General features: G+C 40.9%; 1 protein-coding gene and 1 non-coding gene across 2 annotated transcripts in view; one reads left to right on the top strand and one right to left on the bottom strand.

Moving 5' to 3' along the window:
• The window catches only part of PSPC1 (paraspeckle component 1), a 64,969-nt gene that overhangs the window by 21,245 nt on the left and 22,263 nt on the right, over nucleotides 1-21,461 (bottom strand). The window contains exons 3-6 of the mRNA XM_049782568.1: nucleotides 20,562-20,657; nucleotides 14,707-14,903; nucleotides 11,761-11,845; nucleotides 6,269-6,374 (exon numbers count right to left, since the gene is read on the bottom strand). Of these exons, the coding sequence (XP_049638525.1) occupies nucleotides 6,269-6,374; nucleotides 11,761-11,845; nucleotides 14,707-14,903; nucleotides 20,562-20,657 (484 nt within the window). The remainder of the gene's footprint in view (nucleotides 1-6,268; nucleotides 6,375-11,760; nucleotides 11,846-14,706; nucleotides 14,904-20,561; nucleotides 20,658-21,461) is intronic.
• On the top strand, nucleotides 2,142-2,203 carry LOC126021005 (U7 small nuclear RNA). The gene has a single exon (XR_007499633.1). It is a non-coding gene; the product is annotated as a U7 small nuclear RNA (small nuclear RNA).

Raw genomic sequence — 21,461 nt, 5'->3', positions numbered from 1 at the left:
TTGCCTGCGCTAGCCTAGGACGGACCGCGGTTCGATCCCCCGGTGTCCCATATGGTCCCCCAAGCCAGGAGCAACTTCTGAGCACATAGCCAGGAGTAACCCCTGAGCGTTATCGGGTGTGGCCCAAAAACCAAAAACCAAAAAAAAAAAAAAAAAAAAAAGTTAGGTGGTAGTCATAAAGGCAATACCCTCAATTTATAATCAAAAAAGATTACCACCAATCAGTTTAAAGTCTAACGTAACCAAATAAAAACGGGAACTTCCAGCTGTTAAGGACTGATATGATAGAAACTCTTCTCTTTCAACCTTCGTTACATTAAAAATACAGATCTCTCGGGCTGGAGAGATAGCATGGAGGTAAGGCGTTTGCCTTTCATGCAAGAGGTCATCGGTTCGAATCCCAGCATCCCATATGGTCCCCCGTGCCTGCCAGGAGCAATTTCTGAGCATGGAGCCAGGAGTAACCCCTGAGCACTGCCGGGTGTGACCCAAAAACCACAAAAAAAAAAAAAAATACAGATCTCAGCTGCTCATAGTTAACAACAAAGGAATATTTCTAATAGGAATTGCTAGAAAGAAAAGAGATGAAAAAAAAATAGAATCATTACTACTTGGGCAAGATAAACACTTACCATTCTGATTCCTTCCTATAAACTGAACAATGGAAAAGAGAAAGCACATAAAAGGGCCTAATTTCAAAGATTTCAAAAGCAAACATTAAGATTGTTTTACATTTTATTGGAGGCAATTTACAAAGTAACTGATAAGCAACTGACGCAATACTTTTATCCAGTAACACAGGCAGTTCAGACCTGCAAAGTGTTTGTGTCAAAAAAATTTTTACTTGATTTATTGATATGAACAAACATTATAAAATTAGAAAGCAAATGATAACAAAATGAGAAAATGTTAAGTAAATTCACAATTTATAATGGCAAAAATAAAATCTAAAAATAGAATACTATTTCCTTAGGAAATTTAAATTCATTATTACATAATACCTTAAATATGGTAATTCCAGAAATCTAAGAACACATAGGTAACTTTTCAGTTTAAAAAAATTGAAAGCACAATCTTTCCAGCACAAAGTGCAGCCAAAGTTTCCTGTAAGAAGCCAAAGAGTCAAATATTTTAGGTTTTGTGGATCACAAATACTTCTGCAACTTGTTTATTTTAACACTTTTTCCATCAAAACCTTTAAAAATATACACACCATTTTAAAACTGTTTGGTATGGTAATTAAAAATGGGTTGCAGCCTGTAGTACAGTCTGCACACCGCTATTCTAGTTAAATTTACTCTAAGCATTAAATACTCAACATATGCTTTAAACAACTGATTGAAAATATTTTTAAACATTTCAAATACATAACTATGTACTTATCATCTAATTTTCATAATCTACTTTTGAAATGCTATAAATAGAGTACTTTTACATCTGTAAATTCAATGTACATTCAAAAACTATCCACTGCTGAAAGTTGGGGATTATGACCACATCTGGCTGTGTACTCAGAAGTTATTCCTGACAGAGGTAGGGGTCCATATAGTATGCCGGATATTGAATTTAGGCCAGCAGCTTTCAAGGTAAATAACCTCTGGCTGTATACTCAATCTCTAAAACCTAAAATTAGTTTTAAATATACAACTGTCTTTAAATTAAAATTAAGTCAAGTTGTAGCAACATTTCCAAATAGTCTTGAATAAAATGTTACTAATACTGTATCTTTAAATGACAATAATCATTAAAAAAATAGATGTCTTGGGCCCGGAGAGATAGCACAGAGGCGTTTGCCTTGCAAGCAGCCGATCCAGGACCAATGGTTGGTTCGAATCCCGATGTCCCATATGGTCCCCTGTGCCTGCCAGGAGCTATTTCTGAGCATAGAGCCAGGAGTAACCCCTGAGCACCGTGGGGTGTGGCCCAAAAACCAAAAAAAAAAAAAAGATGTCTTAAAAGCTAGAGAATAATTTCAAAGACTAGAGTCTAATAAAGTTTAAGATACTAAGCCAACTAACCATTCTTAGCAGAATATAAATGTCAATATTTTTATCTAATTCCCTTATCTATGACATTATGAACAATGTAAAATCTATGCCAAAAAAAATTCTAAAACTTAAAACCATCAACAATAGGCATTTTAGTGTTACTGCTCTTTTAGAATTTGTCTAGTAGGCTTTCTGATCTCTACCGGAAGGCCCCCCTACAAAAAGAAAAAAAATGCATTTTATATAAAATATTCAAGTAAATAAAATGTTTAATTTTAGTTCCTTAAAGATAAAGCATCTTTATGAAATATCACAGGTAACATCATTTTGCTTTAATTTGATGATGAAATTACTTTCCAGTAATGTTCAAGTATGTTTTGTACATGGCTCCATTCCACTTTTTATAACAACCTCACCAAAAAGACTTCTATTCAAATGTAAACCAAAAGATTTATATTCAAATAACATATCCAAAACCACAGGTTCAAAAAGTCAATTACGTTGATATTCTATATTAAAGGGAAAAAAAGAATGCAAAAATACTTTAAAAGTGTGTCTAAAATTTCATCTTCAAAAGTTTTGTAATAGAATTCAAAAGTCGGGGCCAGAGAGGTAATACAGCAACAGGAAAGGCAATTGCCTAGCACAAAGCCAACCCAGGTTGGACCCCCTGCATCACATATTATCCCCCAGCACCTCTAGGAATGATGAACGCAAAGCCAGGATTAACCACAGAATATAACGAGGGATAGGGACCCCTCCTCCAAAAAAAAAAAAATCAAGGGCTAAAGGATAGCACAGTGGTAGGGCATTTGCTTTGCATGTAGATAACCCGGGACAGATCCAGGTTCAATCCCCAGCATCCCAAATGGTCCTTTGAGTCTTACCATGATCCATTTCTGAGCACAGAGACGGGAGTAACCCAAGTGCCACCAAGTATGGCCCCAAAACAAAACAAAAAATTAAATTAGAAAAAAATAACTTCCAGGGGTCAAAGAGATAGCACAGTGGGTAGGGTGCTGGTCTTTCAGGTGACTGACCCAGGTTCAATCCCTGGCATCCCATATAGTGCCCTGAGCCCACCAGATGTGATCCCTGAGCGCAGAGCCCGGAGTATCCCCTGAGAATTGCTAGGTGTAGCCCCAAAACCTAAATACATACATACATACATACAAAAATCTATTCCAAACTATATACATATAAAATCAAATTAAACTTTAATGATATAACAAATTAAAAATGAGTTTAAATGCCACATTCAACAAGGTTAATGGAAGGCAAGAAAATAATTTGTAGCTTCTCCAGTAAGGATTAACATTTCTGTGTTTTACTTTCTGGCATTTTAGGGAGAGGAGAGGAGGGAAGAGAGTGGGCAAGCAGTGACCTAGGACACTGAGAGTCTTACTCCTACACCAGACTCTGTAGGCTGACCACTGCCACAGTCCACAAAATAGTGGTGCTATTTGGAAGCCACCAAGGGAAGCCAGGAATTAAATCTAATTAATTCAACACATATTAGACATGTGTTCCAGGTCTTTAGCCATCTCTACCTCTTTCTTTCAACTAAAATAATTGGGGGCCTTGTATGTTTGTTTTTGGGGGTGGGAACCACTACAACAAACCAGCTGAACTCAGGGCTACAGAACCTTGAGGGATGCCCGGGATCAAATCCATGTTGGCTTCATGCAAGGCAAGCACCTTAACCACTGTATTCTCCAGCCCCTAGTAAAAATGTTTAAAATCTTTCTGGATAGAAAAACAAAAGCAAAGGAGGTCAAAAGGGAACTGATAACTTGAATCCAAAATATACTTAATCTGAAAAATTATTCAACAGATACCCCCCCCAAAAAGTATCACTAAAATATTTTTCAAGAAGATGAAGATTGTATATTACGATTGCCTTTCACACAGCCAACTGACACCACATATGGCTACCCAAGTTTTCCCTGAGCACAGTCAAGAACAAGCTTTAAGCACTGCTTGAGTGTGCCTACAAATGAAAAATTCTCACCCACCTCCAGTATAATTATTTATAAACTTATATTAAATCTAAATGAACAACAGAATTAGTAATTATGATTCAGACCTGAATAGTTTTTAGCATGGCTGAAGTATTCTTGTTAGATCCACTATTTTGCCTCCCCTAAATAAAACATGAGTTAGATAGCATTTCATGTTCACATATTACAACAATTTTAGGTAACAATAAATCTCTAAAACTTAGGATATGAGATAGTCTATAAGATGGTGTTTCCTTTTTTTTCTCCTTTTTGGGTCCTGAACAGCAGTACTCATTGTTTTTTCTTGCCTCTGAGCTCAGGGAATCATGAACAGTGTCAAGGGCCAATCCAGAGTTGGCTGTGTGCAAGGCAAATACCTTAACCCCATACTATCACTCTGACTTAAGATGTTTCCTTGGGGGCCGGCGTGGTGGCGCTAGAGGTAAGGTGTCTGCCTTCTCAGCGCTAGCCTAGGACAGACCACAGTTCGATCCCCCGGTGTCCCATATGGTCCCCAAAGCCAGGAGTGACTTCTAAGCGCATAGCCAGGAGTAACCCCTGAGTGTTACCGGGTGTGGCCCAAAAACCCAAATGCCCCCCCAAAAAAAAGATGTTTCCTTAAAAATTAATTAAAAAAAAACCCAACAACCTCAAATTCAAAGGCTAGAAAGATACAAAGATTAAGATGCATGCTTTAAGGCAGGGGTCCTCAAACTTTTTAAACAGGGGGCCAGTTCACTGTCCCTCAGACCATTGGAGGGTCTGACTATAGTAAAAACAAAACTTATGAACGAATTCTTATGCATACTGCATAATATATCTTATTTTGCAATGAAGAAACAAAACAGATACAAATACAATACGTGGCCCACCACAGGGATCGTTTAGAGTAGTCACAGAAATAATTACACTGAGAACTATCATAACAAAATGTGACTGAATAAGGGAAGTTTTGAAAGCCTGTCTAGAGTACAAGCCCATGTGGGGTGGCGAGGAAGGACACTTGGGATATTGGTCATGGGAATGTTGCACTGGTGAAAGGTTTTTTATATATATAAAATCGAAAAAAAAAAAAAAAAAAGATAAGGCCTCCCAATTCTTATCACAGTCTGTGTTCTTTACACTGACTGTATAGAGGTACAGTAAATGCACCCCTTTGCCTGGTCTGTATTGTGAATTGGAGGACCAAATAAATAAATAAAAGATGCATGCTTTATATACAACCCCACCTACCTGACACCATATCTGGTTCCTGAAAACTGCCAGAGACCACTCCTGAGCACAGAGTCAAAACTACTAGTGAGCACTGATGGGTATGGCCCAAAAAACCAAATGGGGAGCTTTTATTTTAAATAAATTGTAAATTTAATAAACCCGAGTGTTTAAAATGAGGAAATACTGTATTTATACAATGTTAAAAATTTGGAGGCTTTAACTAGTTTTAAAGATATAATGAAGTAGGGGGCTGGAGAGATGGTATAGCGATTGCCTTGCAAGCAGCCAATCCAGGACTGACAGTGGTTCGAATCCCAGCATTCCATATGGTCCCCCGAGCCTGACAAGAGTGATTTCTGAGCAGAGCCAGGAGTAACCCCTGAGTGCTTCTGGGTGTGGCCCCAATACAAACCAAACAAACAAAATGATACAAAGAAGTCAGTGTTCTTTAGAGATAGGCACTGAAATAATTTTTTGTTGTTGTTTGTCCATACCCATTAGTGTTGTGGAGTTATTCCTGGCTCTGCACTCAGAAATCATTCCTGGCAGGCTAGGGACCATATGGAATGCTAGGAATCTAATCTAGATCAGCCTCATGCAAAGTAAATGTCCTATCAGGTGTGCTATTCTCCCAGCCCCTGAAATACTTTGACATCATAGGAACCTAATAGGGTTTTAAATAAAAATTCACAGAAAGTATACTTAAAGATAAAAAGGCTATATATTGATAATTATTAGCACATTAATGGCCTACTTCTATGATAACAGATGTTTTCTATCAAGAAATGGTGAAAAATCAGATGGAAGTGATGAATTGGTCAAATTATTTAATCTAAGGAATATATATATATAAAGACTAATGGGGAAAATTTATGAAAAAACAATACTTTCTCAGAAACTTATTATATTCACACCTATGAGGTTAAAAAAAGTTTAGTCTAACAGACATGACAAATGCAGAAAGGTTTTAAAACAACCATAAATAGCAAAACCCAAGAAATTCTAAATATATACGATCTGCCTTGAGAATATAAAATTATTTTAGTTTACTAACACTTTACTTACATTTTCCATATAGTTTGGCTTAAAGCCCTCTTGCTGTCGCCTGAGTTCTTCCTGTTCTCTGTGTCTAATCATTTCTTCCTCTCGACGACGATGTTCTTCCTCGTGTCTAAAATATTTTTTAATTAAAATTTTAGCTTACTTGAAATGTAAGCCATATCAATTATTTTATTTCAAGCTAAAAAAATCATTCATGTTACAGTTACATAATGACAAACATATGGCTAATGATTGTCTTACTAAACTTTTATTTCTTCAACTAGCATCAATCCTTTATAACAAATTAAAGAAATCAAAACAACAGCACAGCGGGAGGGCATTTGCCTTGAGGACAGTGGACCCAAAACGAACTTGAGGACAGTGGACCCAAGACGAACTTCGGTTTGATCCCCAGTATCTCATATGGTCCCCTGAGCTTACTAGGAGTGATTTTTGAGCACAGAGTCAAGAATAGCCCCTGAGCACCACTGAGTGTGGCCCAAAAACCCAACTCACCCCCTCCAAAAATACAGTACAAAAGTATAGTGGGGTAAGGTGATTGCCTGCACGCTTGCACATGGCCAACCAGGTTCAATCCCCAACATCCCTTAAGATTCCCCAGAGCTCTGCCAGGAGTGACTAATGCATGAGCTCAGAACCAAGGATAACATCTGGGCAGGATTGAGTATGCCCTCCCCACCAAAGGCAAGAAACAAAACAAAAAAACAACAACAACCACCAAAAAAAAAAAAACCCAAACTATCAAAACAGGATTGTAAAAAGTATGGAACAGGGAAGCACTAATCAACTTTAGCACCCATTGCTAAAATCTAACAAATCTTACTGCAGTGTTTCGCTATTGATAATTTTCTCTCACTGATCCAATACTAATTAAAAAAGCTGGTCTTTTGCCTCTATTTAGATACTCAATTCGGTAGAAAGTCATTAACATTTAACATTAACATTTAATTAAATGTTTAATTAAATTTAATTAATTAAACATTTAAATTAAAGTCTAATTTTGTGATTTTTTTTCACTCTCAAAATTCAGTGAACTATGATTATGATCTCTTTCAAACTGGCTCCTACCTTCTTTATGTTCTAACGTCTTTGAGACATATCCAGCACTATCTTGATTTTTTTCATTCCCCTATAATCAGTCACTCTCCTCAAAGCTTCGTGTGTGTGTGTGTGTGTGTGTGTGTGTGTCTGTAGGAATCTTGTGCCACACAGCAATGTTAAGGAAGAGTCTATTACTGGCTGTGCTAAAGGGACCATGAGTGAAGCAGTGTGTGTGTGTGTGTGTGTGTGTGTGTGTGTGTGTGTGTGTGTGTGTGTGTGTGTGTGTGTGTGTGTGTGTCTATTACTGGCTGTGCTAAAGGGACCATGAGTGAAGCAGTGTGTGTGTGTGTGTGTGTGTGTGTGTGTGTGTGTCTATTACTGGCTGTGCTAAAGGGACCATGAGTGAAGCAGTGTGTGTGTGTGTGTGTGTGTGTGTGTCTATTACTGGCTGTGCTAAAGGGACCATGAGTGAAGCAGTGTGTGTGTGTGTGTGTGTGTGTGTGTGTAGGAGTCTTGTGCCACACAGCAATGTTAAGGAAGAGTCTATTACTGGCTGTGCTAAAGGGACCATGAGTGAAGCACAGAGGAACGAAACGGACAACCTTCACAATGTCCTTCTGAACCGCCCTACCGCCTTTAAAATTTTTCTCTGTAATTTACTACACTACCTTCTTTTATGTTGAGGCACACAGGACACAATGCTATATTGAAATAAATAGCTGTTAAATATTATATCAAGGGATATAGAGAGATATATATAGATAGATATATATAGATATATATAGAGATAGCACAGCGGCATTTGCCTTGCAAGCAGCCGATCCAGAACCAAAGGTGGTTGGTTCGAATCCCGGTGTCCCATATGGTACCCCGTGCCTGCCAGGAGCTATTTCTGAGCAGACAGCCAGGAGTAACCCGAGCACCGCCGGGTGTGGCCCAAAAACAAAACAAAACAAAACAAAAATTTGTATCAAGGGCCGGAGAGATAATCTGCATAGAGGTAGGGCATTTGCCTTGCATGCAGAAGGTTGGTGGTTCAAATCCTGTCATCCCATATGGCCCCTGAGCAATTTCTGAGCATGGAGCAGGAGTAAACCCTGAGTATTGCCAGGTGTGACCCAAAACCCCCCCAAAAAAGTGTAATATCAAGAGTAAAAAGCATGGGCCGGGAAGGTGGCGCTACAGGTTAGGTGTCTGCCTTGCAAGCGGATGGACCGCAGTTCGATCCCCCGGTGTCCCATATGGTCCCCCCAAGCCAGGGGTGATTTCTGAGCGCATAGCCAGGAGTAACCCCTGAGCTTCAAATGGGTGTGGCCCAAAAACCAAAAAAAAAAAGAGTAAAAAGTATAATATAAGTAAGTTATTTGGGCGGGTTTGGGCCACACCCAATGCTGCTGATTGGGTAAGTTACACCTGGCCCTGTGCTCCGGAATTGCTCCTGGAGATACTTGGGGGACCATATAGGATGCCGAAGATTGAACCCGAACAAGTCTTGTGCAAGGCAAACACACTACCAACTATACTATCGCCCAGGCCCCTTAAATAAGATTTTATATTGTAAGAAAGAAAAGAAAAAAAAAAAAAGAAAAGAAAAAAAAAAGATTTTATATTGAAAGAACAAAGAAGTTGAAGTTTCACCAAAGCAAGTAGGTTTTCAGTAGTGATTTGTAAGTGCAAAGGCAAGAATAATCCCTGGGCATCAACAATCATAACACCCTCACCCCCCAAAATGGTGTTAAAAAGTAGGCTATATTAGAACTACTGAGAAGATTTAGAAAACAATAAATGTCACTCAATACAGTTTCTGACTTGTAGTTCTGGAGAATTTTTTTATTTTTCCAGTACAAAAATGTTGCCTGCTCAGTCATCAAATTTTAAATTAGGCTTGAAAAAAATAACCATTGTACCAAGACAATGTGTTCCAATATATTGTTCCAAATCATTGATATATTAAATGAGATATAAAAATAGGTGAAGCAGGGGGCCGGAGAGATAGCATGGAGGTAAGGCGTTTGCTCTTCATGCAGGAGGTCATCGGTTCGAATCCTGGCGCCCCATATGGTCCCCCGTGCCTGCCAGGAGCAGTTTCTGAGCCTGGAGCCAGGAATAACCCCTGAGCACTGCTGGGTGTGACCCAAAAACCATAAAAAAAAAAAAAAAAATAGGTGAAGCGATACTGATGATCATACTGTGAAGAAACTTTTTGGGCTTTGTTTTTCCCCTATTTCTACTATTTCCCATGAGAAACTTACATCCTACACAAGAAAAACTAATTTTGTATCTTTTCCCAAAACACATTTGTAGTTTGGCTATGTTTATATTTCCAAATTAAAGTCTGGGAAATGATTATTCTTTTTCTTTTCTTTCCCTTTTTTTTTTTTTTTTTTTAATTTTGGTTTTTGGGTAATACCCAGCAGCGCTCAGGGGTTTCTCCTGGCTGCTATGCTCAGAAATCGCTCCTGGCAGGTTCAGGGCACAATATGGGATGCCCAGATTCAATCCACAGTCCTTCTGCATGCAAGGCAAACATCCTACCTCCATGCTATCTCTCCAGCCCCAGATTTTTTTTCTCTTTTTTAAAGTTCTTAGGCCAAATGCATAAGTATTCAGGGCTTATTCCAGGTTCTACATTCAGAAAAACATATGAGATGCTAGCATTGAACGGAGTCAATTACATGGCTACAGGCAAATACCCTACCTCACTACAGAATCTTTTTGACCCAGAGAAATAGTACAGAGGTAGGGCATTCGCCATGCATGTGGCCAACCAGGATAGACCCAATTCTATTCCTGGAAACAGATATGCTTGTCCCTCAGCCTGCCAAGGGTGATTTCTGAGTGCAGACTCAAGAGTAACCCGAGTACCTCTGGGTGTCGCTCAACAACCAATCCATCAATTAATTAATAAATAAAGTTTAAAAAAAAAAAAAAAAAGAATCTGGGCCAGGAGAGATAGCACAGTTAGTGTTTGCCTTGCAAGCAGCCAATCCAGGACCAAAGATGGTTGGTTCAAATCCCGGTGTCCCATATGCCCCCCCCCCCCCCCCCCCCCGTGCCTGCCAGGAGCTATTTCTGAGCAGACAGCCAGGAGCCAGGAGTAACCCCTGAGCACCGCCGGGTGTGGCCCAAAAACCAAAAACCAAAAAAAAAAAAAAAAGAATCTCTCTGGCCCTGGAAAAATTTAAAGAATAGGGCCAGAGTGATAGTGCAACAGTATGGTATTTGTGTTCCATGTAGATGGACCTTGGTTTGATCCTCGGTGTCCCATATGGTCCCCTAAGCCAGGAGCAATTTCTGAGCGCAGAGCAGGAGTAACCCCTGAGTGTTATCAGGTGTGGCCCCAAAACAAAAAAAATTATTTAAAAAATAACGAGTTGGGGCCAGTGAGGTGGCACTAGAGGTAAAGGTGTCTACCTTGCAAGCGCTAGCCAAGGAAGGAACGCGGTTCGATCCCCCAGTGTCCAATAAGGTCCCCCCAAGCCAGGGACGATTTCTGAGCACTTAGCCAGGAGTAACCCCTGAGCATCAAACAGGTGTGGCCCCAAAAAAACAAACAAACAAACAAAAAATAATGAGTCATTATTTCACAATTAAATATTGCTGATCTAAGTACAGCTAATCTTCCTTACAAAACTATTAAGTTGACCACCCAGGTACCTCTATTTAGTACTAAGATTTTATTTCGCTGTTTGAGTTTTCTCTGCCTCACCCCAGTGTCACGGATCAATCATAGGGTCTTAGCTACATGAGGCTTGCACTCAGCACTGAATCTCATCTCAAGCCTAATTCTGTAATTTTCAATGCCCAGGCCATTTTCTCTCTTTTTAAATATGCTCCTGGCTGGCTTGGGGGACCATATTCATAAAAATAAATAATAAGCAATAATGTAAAAAATTCCTTATTTAAAAATTATATACATATGCAAACAAATTGTAAATACTGAACTAAATAACTGTACAATAATCACAGACCAAATTCCACATATAGGCAAAAGAAATTTTTGATATTTTTCCCTCTGTATTTTTTAACTTATACAAATTTTTTTTTGGGGGGGGGCCACACCCGGTAACGCTCAGGGGTTACTCCTGGCTATGCGCTCAGAAGTTGCTCCTGGCTTGGGGGACCATATGGGACACCGGGGGATCGAACCGCGGTCCGTCCAAGGCTAGCGCAGGCAAGGCAGGCACCTTACCTTTAGCGCCACCACCCGGCCCCACAAATTCTTTATAATATCAATAGTAAGGTTTTTTTAAATAACATAAAATGAAAACACCACAATTTTATGTGTTAGCATTGACTTTGTGTGTGGGGGATGGTAAAACACAGCCAGTGATATTTAGGAGCTCCTCATGCTTCCAGAGGATCTACAGTGTCCAGGAATAAACATGGTGTTCCAAAATGCAAACAATGTTCTCCACTACTTTACAGTCCAACACTAAGATTTTTTTTCTTACCTCAGCTGTATTTGCTTTCGTTTTTGTAGCTCTTGGTTTCTGAGTTCTTCCAAGCGTCTGAGTTCTTCTTGACGACGCATAAGATCTAAAAATATATTAATTAAACATTAATATTTTAGTTCCCCTTCTGATTTTTTTTTTGAGGGGGAGGGCCACACCTTGCAATGCTCAGGGGTTATTCCTGGCTTTGTGCTCAGAAATCACACTTGGCAGGCCCAAAGGACATGGTATGCCAGGAATTGAACCCAGGTCCGACCTTGGTAGGTTGTGTGCAAGGCAAAAGCCCTATTGCTGAGCTATCTATTTCTCTGGCCCCTCTTACAGTATGCATGAATGTGTGTGTATGTGTGTATGTATGTATGTATGTATGTATGTATGTATATATTTGTTTTTTTGGTTCAGATATGGTGGTGCTCAGGGGTTACTCCTGGTTCTGCTCTCAGAAATCGCCCCCTTGGGGCCGGAGCGATCGCATGGAGGTAAGGCGTTTGCCTTTCATGCAGAAGGTCATCGGTTCAAATCCCAGCATCCCATATGGTCCCCCGTGCCTGCCAGGAGCAATTTCTGAGCATGGAGCCAGGAGTAACCCCTGAGCACTGCCGGGTGTGACCCAAAAACCACAAAAAAAAAAAAAAAAGAAAAAAGAAATAGCCCCTGCAGGCTCCGGGGAACATATGGCTGGACAGGGATCAAACCCGAGGTTCATCAGGGTTGGCTATGTGCAAGGCAAATGCCCTACTGCTGTGCTATCTGGTCCAGGCCCTTCTTGCAATTTTATTTTATTTTATTTTTGGTTTTGGGCCACACCTGGTGACTCCTAGGGGTTACTCCTGGCTATGTACATGGTCAGAAATCGCTCCTGGTTTGAGGGACCATATGGGACACTGGGTAATCGAAACGTGGTCCATCCTGGGTCAGGCGCGTGCAAGGCAAATACCCAACTGCTGCACCAATGCACTGCAGTATTTAAAAAAAAAAAATCTCCTATTTTTAGCAGCCGATGTTAATAAAAAAAATTCGTTCTTAGGTTAAGAACTACATAGCGTCTTTCATCATAATTATCATAGGACTCCTCCAGTACCGAGTAATTACCTTAAGAAGGAAGATGATGCAGAGTTCATTATTAAAAGGTAGCAAGGCCTGGGGGTAATATAGTGGGGTAGGGTGTTTTGCCTTTCAAGTAGCTGCTCAGATTTGATTCACGGAACCATCAGGAGAGTTCCCTGAGTTTGCCAAGAGTATGGGATGGTGGGTGGGGGGCTCCTATATTTACTAATCTTTAATTTCTTTTTTTTTTCTTGGTTTTTCGAACCACACCCATTTGATGCTCAGGGGTTACTCCTGGCTAATCGCTCAGAAATTGCCCCTGGCTTGGGAGGACCATATGGGACACTGGGAGATCGAACAGCGGTCTTTCCCTGGCTAGCGCTTGCAAGGCAGACACCTTACCTCTAGCGCCACCTCGCAGGCCCCAATCTTTAATTTCTTATCAATAAAGGTTCCTAGGGGCCGGAGAGATAGGATGGAGATAAGGTGTTTGCCTTGCATACAGAAGGTTCGATTTCCCGGTATCCCATATGGTCCCCTGAGCCTGCCAGGAGCAATTTCTGAGCCTAGAGCCGGAGTAACCCCTAATCACTGTCAGGTATGAACCAAAAATAACAACAACAACAACAACAACAACAAATAAAGGTTCCACAATAGAGTAAAACATACAATCTGTCTTACACAGGAGCAGAATCAAACATTTCAAGTGTTATAACTTTAAAAAAAAATCCTTCACAAGGACCCGAAGAGATAGCACAGGGGTAGGGCATTTGCCTTGCATGCAGCCAAACCAGGACACATAGTGGTTTGAATCCTGACATCCCGTATGGTCCTACGAGCCTGCCAGGAGCGATTTCTGAGCGTAGAGCCAGGAGTAATCCCTGAGATCAATGCCTGGTGTGACCCAAAAACTAAAAAAAAAAAAAAAAAAAAAAAAAGATCCTTCACAAATGCTAAAAATCTTAGTATCTTTGAAAACTGTGTGCTTTAGGGGCCATAGCAATAGCGCAGAAGTGAGGCATTTTTTTGGGCCCTGAGAGATAGCCCAGCGGCATTTGCCTTGCAAGCAGCCGATCCAGGACCAAAGGTGGTTGGTTCGAATCCCAGTGTCCCATATGGTCCCCCGTGCCTGCCAGGAGCTATTTCTGAGCAGACAGCCAGGAGTATCCCCTGAGCACCGCCGGGTGTGGCCCAAAAACCAAAAAAAAAAAAAAAGAAGTGAGGCATTTTTGCCTTGCAGGTCGCTGAGCCAGGAGGACCTAGATTCGATCCCTGGCATCCCATGTGGTCCCCAGGAGGAATTTCTGTGTGCATAGCCAGGAGTAACCCCTGAAAGTCACTAGTGTGGCCCAAACACCCCCCAAAAAGGAAAAATAGTGTGCTTTCCAATTTATAGCAAGTTATGCACTTTGTATTTTGTGCAAGGTTGTGTAATAATGATTTTAAATAAGGAGATCAGAGCAATAGCACAGTAGCAGGGTGTTTGCCTTGCACTCAGCTGACCTGAGATGGACCCAGGTTTGATCCCCAGCATCCCATATAGTACCCCGAGCCTGCTAGTAGCGATTAACAAAGAGGCTTTCATAATCCCTTAATTATAAAGTTTAATTGGAAAAGAATATTGCTGTCGCTAAAACATCTATGAACATTCCAACTATCAGAAATTCAGAATATGCAAATACAGTAGTAATACATAACTCATGAAAAGTAAAAATTAGGGCCCAGAGAGATAGCACAGCAGCGTTTGCCTTGCAAGCAGCTGATCCAGAACCTAAGGTGGTTGGTTCGAATCCCAGTGTCCCATATGGTCCCCCGTGCCTGCCAGGAGCCCAAAAACCAAAAAAAAAAAAAAAAGAAAAGTAAAAATTATATAACATCTAAGTGAAAATGCATTTTTACCTTGTCTCATAAGCATTAACTGGTGTTCATGCCTAGCTGCTTCCATTTCTGCCTCCAGCTTCTCTTTGGCTTCTCTTATGTTTCTATCAACCTGTTCACGCTGCTGCTTCTCCATTTCATCGAGAGCCTTCCATCGAGATGCATACTCAAATTCAAATGTCCCAGGTTGAGCAAATCGTGGTGGCTGTTCTCTTTCCCTATTTTTTCATTTAAAATTGCAAGTTCAAATAATGGCGATAAAACAAAAGAAAAAATAAAAGCTACTATTTGCCAAGCAAATAACAATATTCAGAGCACTGTGTTAAGCAAGTACTTTTGCAAATATTATCATACAGAATATAAAAGCCCAAATTTTGGAAATCAGCATTCAAAGCTGAGTGATCACTTCCAATAAGACATTTTCTGGTCTTAATGTAGCAATTAGATAAAGTAGCCTACAACATATACACTAAATTCTATACAGAGTATTTTTTTTCCTCTAAAAGTTTTAACTTTTGCTCTATGGGCAACATCCTGTTTTTTTTTAAGCTCAGAGGCCAGAGAATCATACAGTCTTAGGAATCAAATCAGGGACCAAACACAAGTGCCTCACCAGCACAACTATCTCTCTGGTGTGTTAAAGAAATTCTTGAAACATCACAAAAAAATTATTAAAAAAAAAAAAGAAATTCTTGAAAAGAATTATTGAAGGAACACAGCACTGAGCGATAGCACTGAAAATACACTGTTTCACTACACACAGCTTAGCCTGTCAGGAGCGATTTCTGAGTGCAGAGCCAGGAGTAACATCACCGTGCATGTATGACCCAAAAAGCAAAGATCAATTTATTTCATAATCATAATAATCATATTTTCATAATTATTCTCAATAATAATTATTTCAGATTGTTATATAATGACATCTTATTAGAAAGTTGTATAAAAAAAAGAAAAAGAAAGAAAATTATATAAAGTAACTTCTTTTGGGGGTTGTTTTTGGGTCATACCCGGTGGTGCTCAGGGGTTACTCCTGGCTCTTTGCTCAGAAATAAGCTCCTGGCAGTCACGAGGGACCATACGGAATGCCGGGATTAGAACCACCATCTGTTTGAATCAGCTGCGTGCAAGTCATACCTCTGTGCTGTCTCTCTGGCCCCATAATTTATAATCAAAGTAACTTTAAGAACTAATAATATAAAGCACTAAGAGTTCCTGAACATTATGTGTCACATTAAACTAGTTAAATCAAAACACAAAAAACAAATTTACTGTAGCTGTGTAGTTTTTGTTTTGTTTTGTTTTTTTTTGGTTTTTGGGCCACACCTGGCGGTGCTCAGGGGTTACTCCTGGCTGTCTGCTCAGAAATAGCTCCTGGCAGGCAAGGGGGACCATATGGGACACCGGGATTCGAACCAACCACCTTTGGTCCTGGATCAGCTGCTTGCAAGGCAAATGCTGCTGTGCTATCTCTCCGGGCACATAGCTGTGGTTTTTTTGTTTGTTTGTTTTTTGGGCCACACCCAGCGCTGCTCAGGGGTTACTCCTGGCTGTCTGCTCAGAAATAGCTCCTGGCAGGCACAGGGGACCATAGGGGACACCGGAATTCGAACCAACCACCTTTGGTCCTGGATCATCTGCTTGCAAGGCAAAGGCCACTGTGCTATCTCTCCGGGCCCGTAGCTGTGGCTTTTTAACAATTATTTCTCTTGCTTTGTCAGATCTTCATGTTAAGGACATGAATACTGGTGACAGGATGTACAGTGATGAAGCGATAGGTGTTGGAATATTGTATAAAAGGAACTCAACCAAGAACAACTTGTAATTATAAATCTCAATTGATTCGGTTAAAAAAAATTTAATTTTTAAAATATTAACTGTCATATTTTTAACTCTATAAGATGCACCTGACCGTAAGACACATAGTTTTTAGACAAAGAAAACAAGAAAAAATAAAAGTCACTGCAACAATCAAATCTCTTTGTTTTTGGTGGGGGGGGGGGGGTCAGGCCACACCCAGTGACGCTCAGGGGTTACTCCTGATTATGTCCTCAGAAATCAATCCTGGCTTGGGGCACCATATGGGATGCCAGGGACTGAACCGAGGTCCAGCCTGGATCAGCCGCATGCAAGGCAGCCCCATTATTTGTCATATGTTTCATTATTCATTGAAGATATAAAATTAAGTATGTACATTATGCCCAGCACTTTGTTGAAGTATACCTTATTTTTAGTACTGTAAGATGCACCCCCCAGAGGGGGGGGTCTGTATGTTTTATGAAGCAGATGCCTTCTTGATATCCGTAGTGTTACGCACCTTTTATTGCTCAGACATTACACAGGATGAGCAATCAATCAGGTTGAAAAACTTTCACGGTCACATATAGAGCTTTCGTTTAAGATTATTTGGGTATCCGGAGCGATAGCACATCGGTAGGCCGTTTGCCTTGAACACAGCTGACCCAGGACGGATCTCAGTTAGATCCCAGTGTCCCATACTGTGCCCCAAGCCAGGATTGATTTCTGAGCGCATAGTCAGGGAGTAACCGCTGAGTATCATAGGTTCTGGCCCCAAAACCAAAAAACCAAACAAAACACAAATGACAAAAATTAATTTCTTACAAATAAAGACATCTGAATGTACATGAAAATCAAAGAAATTCTTCAATTTTCCATGCATATCATAACTTCCACAGCATAGAATTAATCCTGGCTGGGAAGATAGCTCATCATAGTGAAACACATGATTGGTATCCTGGAGTCAGTTCCTAGGATTGTATTAACCTCAAGGGGCAGGTGTGGTCCCAAAACAAAATATTTGGGCCAGAGTCACAATATAGCAGGTAGGACATTTGCCTCACAAGAGGACAACCTGGGTTTAATCCCAATTCCATAGGGGTACCAAAGTACCACCACGAATGATCCCTGAGGACAGTCAGGAGTAACCTCTAAAGATCATCAAACAGCCAAAAAACAGTGGTAGTGTTTTTGCTTTGCATGCCTTGCATGCGACCGGGGACTGATGGGATTCGACTACCTGGATCCCATCTGGTCCCCTGAGCCTGCCAGGAGCGATTTCTAAGCGCAGAGTCAAGAGTAACCACTGAGCACCGCCGGTTATGGCCCAAAATAATAAAATAAATAAAAATAAAACATTAAAAAAGAAAAAGTAGGGCCCGGAGAGATAGCACAGCGGCGTTTGCCTTGCAAGCAGCCGAACCAGGACCTAAGGTGGTTGGTTAGAATCCCGGTGTCCCATATGGTCACCCGTGCCTGCTAGGAGCTATTTCTGAGAAGACAGCCAGGAGTAACCCCTGAGCACCGCGGGGTGTGGCCAAAAAAAAAAAAAAAAAAAAACCAAAAAAAAAATGTACTGATGGGACTAGAGTGAAAACAAAACACTTTTAAGATATTTATGAGTATAGTCAAAAAGTTAGTTATAGGGCCAGTGACAGCACAACCGTAGGGCATTTGCCTTGCATGCAGTCAATCCAGGATAGACGGTGGTTTGAATCCCCGCATTCCATATGGTTCACCATGCCTGCCAGGAATAACCCCTGTGCCCTGCCGGGTGTGACCCAAAAACCAAAACCCAAAAAAGCTATAATTTAGGTATTCAATAATTCCTGAAAAAGAAGTTTGGATATTTTCTCCTTTTTTTTTTGGTTTTTGGGCCACACCCAGCCGAACCAACCACCTTTGGTCCTGGATGGGCTGCTTGCAAGGCAAACGCTGTTGTGCTATCTCTTTGGGCCCATATTTTCTCCTTTTTGTGAACACTGGGCAGAGAGAGCTGAAAGGGTTGAAGCACAAGCTTTGCATGTAGGAAATCTGGATTTGATCTCTGTACCCTTGATCATTGCCAGGAGTGATTCCTTAGTGCAAAGCCAGAAGCCAGGAGTAACTGAGCATTGCTGGGTATGGCCCCTCCCAATCAAAAAGGTAGTGAGTGAGAGAAATAAGAGTGCCTGTCTTGATTATAGGCAGGAGGTTGGGGAGGAGGAAAATGGGGAGCATTGGTGGTGGGAAGGTTGTGCTGGTGAAGGAGGGTGTTCTTTTTTATAACTGAAATTCAACTACAAACATGTTTATAATCATGGTGCTTAAATAAACATATTAATTCAATAATAATAATAGGGCCGGAGCAGTGGTGCAGCAGTAAGGCATCTGCCTTGCACGTGCTAACCTAAGACTGACCACGGTTCTATCACCCAGTGTCCCATATGGTTCCCCAAGCCAGGAGTGATTTCTGAGCGCATAGCCAAGAGTAACCCCTGAGCGTCACCAGGTGTGGCCCAAAACAAAACAAAAAATAAAAATAACAATAATGACAACAAAATTGTCCCCCAAAAAGGGAACCTACCACAAATTAATAACCACTTTATGGGGCCGGAGAGATAGCATGGAGGTAAAGTGTTTGCCTTTCATGCAGGAGGTCATCGGTTCGAATCCCGGCGTCCCATATGGTCCCCCGTGCCTGCCAGGAGCAATTTCTGAGCCTGGAGCCAGGAATAACCCCTGAGCACTGCCTGGTGTGACCCAAAAACCAAAAAAAAAAAAAAAAAAAAAAAAAAAAAAATAACCACTTTATTATCTTTGTTTCACTAATTACTGAGTATCTACACCACTAATAATATATTTGCATCATGAATGAAGACAATTCAAAGTTATAATAGAACTGTACCTAAACTACCACCAATTACAAAGGCATTTAAATATCTGTCAAATTCATGCCTGCAAAATGTCATTCTTTATTTGTTGTTTTTGTTTTGGGTCAAACCCAGCCCCAAATTATTCAGGAATTACTCCTGGCTGTCTCAGGGGCCCAAGAAGGGTGTCAGGGAGTGAACCCAGTTAAGGCTGCATTTAAGACAAACGCCTGGGGCCCTTGAGCACCACCGGGTGTGGCCCAAAAAACAAAAACAAACAAACAAACAAAAAAACAAGACAAGGGGCCGGGCGGTGGCGCTCGAGGTAAGGTGCCTGCCTTACCTGCGCTAGCCTAGGAGACGGACCGCGGTTCGATCCCCCGGCGTCCCATATGGTCCCCCAAGCCAGGAGCGACTTCTGAGCGCATAGCCAGGAGTAACCCCTGAGCGTCACCGGGTGTGGCCCAAAAACCAAAAAAAAAAAAAAAAAAAAAAACAAGACAAACGCCTTACTGGTATATTATTGCTGTAGCCCCCCAAAACGCGTTACTCTTACCATTAAACAAGAGATTGTTAAAAAAAAAAAGTGTACCCAATACAAATATTTGCAACACACTACATGAAAACGCCAACAAGGAAAAAAACATGCAACTTTTGTAAATAACCAAATTTTTCACTTTTCATCTAGGAGTACTTATTCTGCCAGCTTAACTAAGATCCTCCTTACCACTTTTATTTTTTCTTTCCCTCCTACTTTTTTTTTTTTTTTTTTTTTGGTTTTTGGGCCACACCCGGTAACGCTCAGGGGTTACTCCTGGCTATATGCTCAGAAGTTGCTCCTGGCTTGGGGGACCATATGGGACACGGGGGATCGAACCGCGGTCCGTCCAAAGTTAGCGCAGGCAAGGCAGGCACCTTACCTTTAGCGCCACCGCCCGGCCCTCCCTCCTACTTTTCTTTCAACTTACATCTACTAAAGTAAGCATTTCATAATACACAGATTTCACTTTCTCTACATTATTGACCTTTTATGAGTTATATCCTTGCTCAGTTATAAAGTTTAAGAGTAATGGTTTGATCATGTAAGAAAAAATATCAGTACTCAATGTAGACAATGTCGTATTTATAAACTGGACTATATGATTAAAACGAACACTCAAAAGCTAATACTTACTAACCAATGTGACACTAGATAAGCACCCTGAATACATTTATCTAATAAAATCTTACTTATGATATTGTTGAGTTTTCTGCATCAACTTCTCTGGCAAGCCATCTTCATCATCAAATTGCTCCATAGGCTCAACAATGACTGGACGAGGTGTCCTAATAGATTAAAAGAATAATAGTTAAAACAGAGTATAGAACCAATGTACTCTAATAACACTTTGGCCACATTTCCACAGAACATACTTAGAAAGTTTCTATTCATAAAAATGTTTCATAAGGGGCTGGGGCGATAGACAGCACAACAGGGAAGGCATTTGTGTTAGATCCCCGGCATCCTAAACAGTCCTCCAAGACTGCTAGGAGTAATTTCTGAGTACATATAGGCCAGGAGTAATTTGAGCTGCTGGATACAGACCCCAAAAGTTTCAATGCTATTATTACACAGACTGACAAAGCAAGTCAAAGATTTATTGCATCAAATACAGGTGACAGGGCCCAGAGAGATAGCACAGCGGTGTTTGCCTTGCAAGCAGCCGATCCAGGACCAAAGGTCGTTGGTTCGAATCCCGGTGTCCCATATGGTCCCCCGTGCCTGCCAGGAGCTATTTCTGAGCAGACAGCCAGGAGTAACCCCTGAGCACCGCCGGGTGTGCCCCCCCACCCCAAAAAAAATACAGGTGACAGTCAAAGTTAAAGTTATATATATATAAAACCTCTAAGATTCTCCAAAAAAAAAAAAAAAGGGGGGGGGGGCCCCCGGAGAGATAGCACAGCGGCGTTTGCCTTGCAAGCAGCCGGTCCAGGACCAAAGGTGGTTGGTTCGAATCCCGGTGTTCCATATGGTCCCCCGTGCCTGCCAGGAGCTATTTCTGAGCAGACAGCCAGGAGTAACCCTGAGCACCGCCCGGTGTGGCCCAAAAATCCAAAAAAAAAAAAAAAAAAAAAAACCTCTAAGATTCT

Source organism: Suncus etruscus, chromosome 10 (genome assembly GCF_024139225.1).
Source record: "Suncus etruscus isolate mSunEtr1 chromosome 10, mSunEtr1.pri.cur, whole genome shotgun sequence".
Classification (NCBI taxonomy): Eukaryota; Metazoa; Chordata; class Mammalia; order Eulipotyphla; family Soricidae; genus Suncus; species Suncus etruscus.
This window is presented reverse-complemented; position numbering and strand designations above follow the sequence as displayed.